Source organism: Magallana gigas, chromosome 1 (assembly GCF_963853765.1).
Source record: "Magallana gigas chromosome 1, xbMagGiga1.1, whole genome shotgun sequence".
NCBI lineage: Eukaryota > Metazoa > Mollusca > Bivalvia > Ostreida > Ostreidae > Magallana > Magallana gigas.
In genome coordinates, this window is record NC_088853.1 from 65,656,580 (window position 1) to 65,665,727 (window position 9,148).

Below are 9,148 nucleotides of genomic sequence, written 5' to 3' on the forward strand. Positions count from 1 at the left end.
ATACATATTTTCTTTTGTATATGTATTGCTAGAATGTATATTTACCTGGTTGTCCATCCGAATTTTGTCAGACCGGAATATATATTTTCATATATATTTATTTTGTCAAATACCTAAAAATATAAGAATTTTCCGATCACATGATTTAAATAATAATATTACGTATTTACCCAGAAAGTACATCTGGTAATGTTGTATTTTACATAGCTTTTGGTATAATGTTTTCAGCAGCGAGTGTCCTTATTTTTGTAAGTGCCTATATTGATATAATTTGTTCATATACCATACATGTATGTGTAAGTTTTAAGCAACAAGTAACAGTGTTATTTATAGTTATAAAGCACGTATACCTGTAATACAGAATATAAAATTAAGTAAGTTATTGATGGATTTTATCATAGGTTACCTACATTTTTCATTGAAATTCATTCTGATCACCGGCTAGAGGTTTTCATTTCACAAACTGGAATGTTTTTATAATTATTTTTTCAGTATTTGATTGATATGAGGTTTAAAAATGTGTAAATTTATAAGAAGTGTAATTAAGATTTTGTTGATTAAGATGTTCAATTAATTATTTTGTAAGTTAAATATATGCATATATCTTAAATTGATTTTGTGATTTATTAAAGGATTATTGCCAAAAAATTATTATTGCGAGTATTTATTTTTAGGATCTGTCTTCTTTTTGGATTTCTTCATTCATTTATTCAAACATCGTTTGATCATGAAAAATTACAATTCGAACCCAGCAGTGCACTTTCTTTATTTAGACAAGTGATCAAACTTGTTTTCAACAAATGGTTGAAGAGAGGACACCAATGAACCTCAGATTTTTAAATCTTCAAAATAAGTATGTAGCTGCGCTGCGCAGTTTGACAACTTTTCTGAGTGATTAAAGAGACATTTTTCTTGTTATTGTACGCATACTTATTAACCAAAATGGCATGTAGGACTTCATATTTATTGCATTTAGATCTTTTGGCAACATTTTTTTGCAAGTTTTGGGCAGAAACAAGGCAGTTCAAGAAATGTTTACATTTTTATCCCCCAAATGTACAAGATGGCCGCACATCCCCTTAATGATTTTATGGTTTGTTTTGTTGGTTTTTTTTTTTACAGAAAACTAAAATGGCGGAGGCCGTGGTTCGTTGTGGTGTGTGTGACAGCGTGGCCACGGAGTATTGTAAACCTTGCTTGCTGATACTGTGTGAAGGCTGTGCAAAAGGTCATCCATTTTATAGTGGTCAACATGACATTGTACCATACTGGGAAATAAATGTACCTACATTTCCCACCATTTGTTCTAGGCATAAAAAATACTCGTGTACTACTTACTGCAAAGACTGCAAAATTCCGGTTTGTAAGAAATGTTCGAGTCGTAAAAATGAACATAAGAAACACAATCTAATATCAATAGAAGATTTATCAAAGATAAAAGAAGCAAATGAGTCTCTAGAAAAAAGGAACTCTATGCGACCAAACATTGAGATGAAGGAATCTTCTGCTGACGATATTACTTCTACTGAAAAACAGATAAGTGAAAGTATCAAGATGAGTTATGTTGATAAAGGAGAAATTTTTAAAGTATTTGAGGAAACTGAGACAGCTCTATCAGGGAATGAACCAGAAAAAATCAAAAAGGTAACTATAAGATTTTTGTGTCCGGTTATAATCACTTGGGGAAGGTAATAAGAAATATTGATTTCACTAATATCAAAACTCCCTTATTTAGATCAGTGAACTAAAAATTGCTATAACAATTCTATATTGCAACGTTTATTTGTTTTTATTTTTTGGCACAAAGTATTAGGGAGTGCAAAATGATAATTGGTTTAGGAGTTGTAATCATCTACAAGTGTGGTTTGATTTTATTAAGACATAATAAACAGCAATTACAAACATTAATATAGAGACATGATTGGCAGACCAAATTCTATGAAAAGATCTTATTTTGCATATCCTGTTTTATCTAAAATATTTTTGACTGATTTAGACTGGTAGCGCCTACGTAAATGTGGATTTTGAAGTACAGGAGCTGGATTGCTTTCACGGCATGTTACCACGAGAGGAAGCCGAACGTTTGCTGATCGAGGACGGAGACTTTTTGGTGCGAGAGAGTAATGATCCAGAGACAAATGAACCTTGTTGTGTTTTGTCAGCGTACTTTCAGGATCATCGTCATTTTATTTTGAAATGCCCTGATGTAAGTTATGGCCGTAAGATCACAAAGCTGTATTAGATTTCGCTTGGTCGTTGTCCAAAATTGCTTATTTACCATTAAAGGACACTTACATTTTTGACTAAGCATTAGAGTTAATTTATGTTTTCGTAAAAAAAAAAAAACTGAAAAGCAATTAAAACGTACAGTCCTGTTCTATTGTCTAGTACCTTGGTAATAACAGATAAAGGCTAAATTATAATTATAAATCATACGACATGTAAAAGCATAGGAATGTAAATCGATAATTAGACACGTTTCTCAAAGGTAAAGTTTGCTGGGCTAAAATGTCTTTGGACTTAAGAAAAGGTAACATAGGACTAATGGTAATGCCTTAGCATTTTCAAAAAATACTTTTCTTATTTTTTTTTCATTAGGAACAGAAACATGCCTCCAAAGATAGACATGATTCAATATTAGCTAAGGTCAACCAGTTTTATATAACTGGGAAGCCGTGGGAAGATTGTCCTGATAATATTCTGAAACATCCAATTCCTAGAGAACAATGGCTTATTAAAAATGATGACGTCGTTTTGGAAATGGAACTGGGAAAGGTAAGTCATTAGTAGTATATTTAGAAACTAGTAATTTATATTATACATTGTTTGCATTGTCATCTCTTGTTTATTTTTAAACAAACAATTTAAGTTGTTTAAAATACATTTATCATGAAAAAAATGAAATTTTCACATGGGTTTTATACATGCATCCCAACGTTTAGTTTTTGAAGTTGAATATAGCTTAAATATTTTTAAAATATCAAGTATTATTTTCCATAATAGTAACTTTTTGGGGTGCGCATGCGTCTATTCACTGAGAAGGAGCTTTTTGCATATGTCTTTGTTTTCCTTTGATTTTCGATACTATCGATCATCCTTCTGTCACACAGGGCTACTTTGGAGTGGTTAACAAAGGAATTTATAAGCCTAAGGATATTTCTGTAGCTGTGAAAACGTGTAAAGAAACACTCACACAAAAACAGACGAAGACGCTGCTGAAAGAAGGTAGAAGCCTGGTTGATTACGATCATCCTAACATTGTAAAGTTTATCGGAATTGCGGCCATCAGGCCGCCCGTTATGATCGTTATGGAATATGTAGCAGGTAAAGGCAGGTGCAAACTACATGTGTGTAAATAGGATAAAAGCAAAATCAGACATTCTGTGGTTTCATATTTATTCTAGGATATCCATTTTTGTGGATAAAGTGAAAATCAAAGTTTCAAGGATACGTAAATTTGTATTTATAAGGGACTATATATGATATGGGCCTAAAATGGCCTCCTAAAATGAACATCATCATTTTACTGTTATTCTTTGCTTTCTTTGTACAGATGTATATGTGATGTTTTCACATAATGTTCGTTTTGATTCAACTGCCCACAATTTAGAAATATTACATCGTAAAGACAACCGTTTCCCAGCCGCCATTTTTTCATTTTTAGCATAAAACAGCTTTGTTTTCGAGCAGTTTTTCTTTCAGAAAACATAAAGCGCATGCTTGAACAAACAAAATAGTTTAATCAGAGTTGTATCTAGCCAAGGCTAATAAGTCACCAAAAACATTACATTGTAGGAGGTGACTTGCTAAGCCATCTACAAAAGCATGCAAATACGTTAAGAACAACACAGCTGACACAAATGTGTGCAGATGCAGCAAGGGGAATGACTTACCTGGAGAGCAAAAACTGTGTCCACAGGTAGAATAAAAATAATTCACTTAGACCCTTGTCATACATTTATTCTTATATTTTTATAGATACTGCGCCTATATGCTTTAGCTACTCAAAATTTTAACATGTGAAACCTAACAATGTACAATATAATATTACAGGACTACATTTCTAATTAAATTGTATTCGTACAACAAATTGCATCTACAATGTATTTAATTAAATATCTGAAACACTCAGTTTTGAATTATGTACATACCATTTTTATTGAATAATTATTTTACACACATATAACCAACTACTCGATTTTTAAGGATAATGTTTTTTTCATTATCTCAAAATTTTTAATTATTGCTTTGCATACTTGACGTTTAGCAAATTCGACACATTCTCTTCTTCTTGCATTCATTAAACCACAACATATTTCATAATAGAGAAAGAGATTAGATATAAATGCAAATATTTTTGCTTATTATACCGAATATATCAAACACAAATTTCCTACATTATGTCTTCATAGTTCTTAGTTTCAAGTCAATGTCTAAAATTGAATCATATACCATGGAAAACAATAAGTACCCAAATCTGTTATAACAAAGCTAACGGCACGGAACTAAGTGATTGAAGATGGTCTATTAGTGACATCATTTATTACTTTCCTATCAATGTAACTGGAGTATTTTTAGAGATACGTATGGTACCATGGAACACAATACTAATGCATTTAAATTTGTTGATACAGAGCAAACAGCACAGATAAATAAAGATGGTCAAGTAGTGACGTCATTAATCTGCTTTCCTATTTGTGTACTTGGAATACATTAGAATTGTATCATATGCCAGCAATATGAGCTGTATTTTTAGAATTTTATTTTGCTGCAAAAAGCTGCTGGTATGATTAGTCTGCATATAACTTAAACTTTAATGATTAATGAGGTTTGAAAAAATCATTAATTTTTGTCAGAGAAAAGATTTCTCTTCTAAGGAATATATAGCAAATCAGTTTTTGTACTGGACGACAATAATTCAATTATGCTCCAATTAAGGCTTCTTTACGGCCTTTTCACATAAAAATATGGCTAAAAGATATTTAAAAAACATGGTATTTTTGTCATTTTAGTAGAAAATACCATTTTCGTAAAAACTAATTCTTAAATGAAAATTGCAGCTCATATTGCTTTGTATTATATGCCATCACTGGAATACACTATGTATCTTTACCTGTTTAAAGAGAGCTGGCAGCGCGGAACTGTATGGTTGGAGATGGTTTAGTGGTGAAAATCTCGGATTTCGGTTTGTCACGAGAAAATGTGGTACACACAATGTCCGACGGAGACAAACATATTACGTGGAAATGGTTGGCGCCAGAAGTTTTGTTACAAGGTACAGAAAGAAAATACTAGTGGATTAAGATTGAAAAAAATCAGATAATCCACATGTTTTCAAATTTGTTACATGTTATTGAAGGGGAACAGGATAATGTTTTAAAAAAATAGCATTAAAACTCGCAAGATTTCAATATTGAAATACGCACTATAGGCTATGCAATATTCTCATAGCAAGACATTTATCATTAAAGATATATAATTTTGTCTCAAATTTTACAAAGTTAATAAAATAGCGAGAAGTAAAGACGTAAATTTTTTTGGAATTCATTTTAATAGAAGGATATTCTTTCCCCGATATTTTTTTTTAAATCAAAAAGAAGCTGATAAAAGCATAATTTTAGATACACACATCTTCGCTAGCCAAGGGTTTTCGGTCCACTTTGCTCCCCATAAACCCTTGGCGGATTTCATTATGAAAACTCGGTGACAGGCTCCGCTTTATGATTGGCTGCAGCTGCGAGTAGCTGATCCAATCACAGTGCATGTAAATATAAACTTTAAAAGAAAACAATCAAGTACAGTGCTTCTCCAACGATGGTCTAACCAGATCGCTTTAAAACCTACATGTATCTATTTTACTGGGATAGAACATGTAGCTCTACAAACTTGTCAAGGCTCGCGTGATCAGCATGGGAAGTAAACATGGCAAATGTAGAAGTTGCCTATCCCGTTAGTATATAGGCCTATACGTCCCTGCTTATGGTTATTGCTTTTAAAGATTCAATGATTTTTGTCTTATTTAATTTCTTTGGACCGCAATATTCACGACAGCGATACCTGGTTTTATGGAATGAAAACTTTCACATACATATAAATCGGCGACTTTCTCACTCCCGGTCCTTACAAAACACGATGAATAAAACATTCTGTGCTTTCCCTTGGTTATTACTTAATTCGTATTTAACATGTTTAATAGCATCGTTAATTATGTTCCGACATTTGGTAGTCAGCATGTTTTTAAGTTGTATTAATACTGTAGTGTGTATATTATCCGTTGTTTAATTCGATTAAAATGTAAATATGCAAGGGGCGCAACTCAAGTTGCTCGCTAGATAGCGCCACCACATCACCGAGTTTTCGTAATGAAATCCGCCAAGGGTTTACGGGGAGCAAAGTGGACCGAAAACCCTTGGCTAGCGAAGATGAGATACACATAGAATACAGTATTTGCTACATAACGGGATTGGTATCCTTAAATTAGAAGCATTTATGAAATCGATTTCGATAAACAACTTTTTTTTTTCTTTGTCAATGTAGTTATATTAAAAACATTTTATCCGGCTTTTATATTTTAAGTGAAGAAATTATAGAGGTGCAAACATGTTTCTGGATAAAAAAAAATTGTATGTGTTGTTATACCATTATGATCGTAAGTGCTTTTGTTTATCAATCATGAATACCTTAAATTCTAATTCTAGATCCCAGCTATAACATGTCTACAGTAAAATTGAATAGAGTTCATCTTTATGCATTTTGATATTTCAATGAAAGATAAGTAGTTTTTTTTATTACTATAGATACGTACTCCTCTCTCTCCGATGTTTGGAGTTTCGGGGTTTTGATGTGGGAAATATACTCCAGAGGAAAGGAGCCTTTCTCTGATATCTCTATGTCTGAGCTTCCTAGCAAAATAAAAGAAGGTAATGAAGCTGACTGACAATTGAAAGAGTAACAACAACCGTAAAAGAATTATTTATTTTGCAGTTATGTTTACGTTTTTGTTTCAAATTAATAGTGCAAAAAGTACAGATATTCAGACAATAGCCATGGGAAAATTCTTGCTTGTTTTAGGATGTGTCTTTGGACTCCAATAAACACTGACGCTAACACACACAACTGCAATGATTACTTAGTATATCACTAAATATATTGACATTTATTTGAAAATCATGCGTTTCACTTTAGTTTGAGTTTAAAAAGTTTGTTACGGGAAATGTAGGCATCATTATGATATTTTTTTTTTTATTATTTATTTCTTTTTCAAAGAAACAGACATGCAGAACATCATACACACACATACACACTTATGAAAAAAACACTGAAATGTATTATTTTGTGGTTACTTGCCTGTATGGGAAAAACATTAAGTATAAACCAAAAAACAAAACAAAACAACATTCATAATAATAAAAATAAATCAGATATCAGCAGCAAAGATACCTTTCCAACTATCCCATAACTTTTCAAAATATTGTTATTTACAAGTTTGTATTGCAGCATATCTTTCAGTATTGTATTTTAGTTTTAAGTTACAAAGGAAACCAAACAAGCATGGAATCTTATTTGAAATAAGACAACACAAAATATATTGTTTCATTAGGATAATTTTATTATTAATTCCAAAAAAAAGATGAACTAAAATTAATCACGTTATTATACATTTTGTTCTTTAAGAAAGCAAATGCAATAAATGCAGGTTTGAAGAAGTATCATTAAGGATTTAAATATCTTTACTCGTATGCTTAACAATATTACTTGTAATTATAGGTTACAAAATGGCAACCCCCGAGGGAACCCCTGCAGCGTGTCATGACCTGATGATGAAATGCTGGGAATACAACCCAAGCGAACGCTATCACTTTGACAGAATCCAGAAAAAATTCAATTCAATGATCAGTTCATTGCGATATAGTTACGTTGAGTTGCCGAAGAAAGTTTCATAAATGTTTTATTTTTAGGTATCATATCTTCAAATGATAGCTGCCTGACACTTTTTCATAATCATCTATTAAAACTGTCTATGATTAAGTAGATACATGAACAATAAGTAAAACTAACTTACGAATGTATCAAAATTGTTTTTAACTGATTGCAACCAATACATACGAGGTAATTTTGTTAATTTCTTAATTTCGCTCCATCCTACTTCATTTAATGAGCGAATGTTAAAGACAAATAATTGTAATATTCACTTTTCTTCTCTTCAGTACTTTTTTGTAATCCCTGATGGCCGGAAAAATATTCTTGTATATAGTATTTCAAACATTTGGTTCGGAGAAAATAGTCATGTGATTAAATGTTTGAAATACTCGATCACAACTAAAAAAGTATCAAGTCCTTCAGTTGGGTTGTTGACGTTATACGAGAATATGGTTTGAGTTTAGTTACTCTATAGCGACATCAAACAATGTATTGGAATATAAAAATATCTTATTAGTTACTATATATATATATATATATATATATATATATATATATATATATATATATCTACACAGTAGTTGGCCATAAGTATGTTCCCAAAATGGCCTCTGTAACATTTTTTTTCTGTAAGGTACATTTTAAAAGGAAATAAAGCATATTTTTCTTTGATGGCCAGATTTTAAAAATGTGTCCTATGATTCTCCGACTTTTTTCTTATTTTGCCGAGTTTTTTTTTGGAGTTATTCCCCTTTGGTAAACATTTATCGTCTTCACAACAACATGGCGACGAACGACAAAAAACGTATGGGAAGACAGAAACAAGTCGTCATACAGATGTCAGATTTGGGATTTATACATAAATAAAACTGGAAGGATCAATGGAATAAACAGCCCAAACTGTTATGTAAAGTTTAAAAATACGGAAGACCGGAATAATGGTAAAATCGTAACTCGATCTGAAAGTTGTTGAATATATATATATATATATATATATATATATATATATATATATATATATCTCAACACCAAAATAAACTCAATAAGTGTTACTATCAATCGTCAGGAGTTTGACAATATGTTGCTTAGTCACACAAATACACAAATTCATAGGTATATATAATTACACAAAGCAATATATAGTCAAACCCCTGAAGAATGATAATGAAACTAGTTGAGTTTATTTCGGTGTTGTCATTTTTTCATATACTACTAGGTGTGTGGATTT

At 31.5% G+C, this 9,148-nt stretch overlaps 1 protein-coding gene across 1 annotated transcript; it reads left to right on the top strand.

Annotated features, from left to right (window-relative positions):
• Positions 1–967: 967 nt before the first annotated feature.
• On the top strand, positions 968–8,468 carry LOC105338293 (fer-related kinase 1). The gene is made up of 8 exons (XM_066085999.1): positions 968–1,644; positions 1,997–2,206; positions 2,599–2,775; positions 3,111–3,324; positions 3,796–3,919; positions 5,124–5,275; positions 6,798–6,920; positions 7,768–8,468. Exons 1-8 carry the CDS (start codon positions 1,132–1,134, stop codon positions 7,941–7,943), a joined length of 1,689 nt encoding a protein of 562 aa, XP_065942071.1. The 5' UTR covers positions 968–1,131; the 3' UTR covers positions 7,944–8,468.
• The last annotated feature ends 680 nt before the right edge of the window (positions 8,469–9,148 follow it).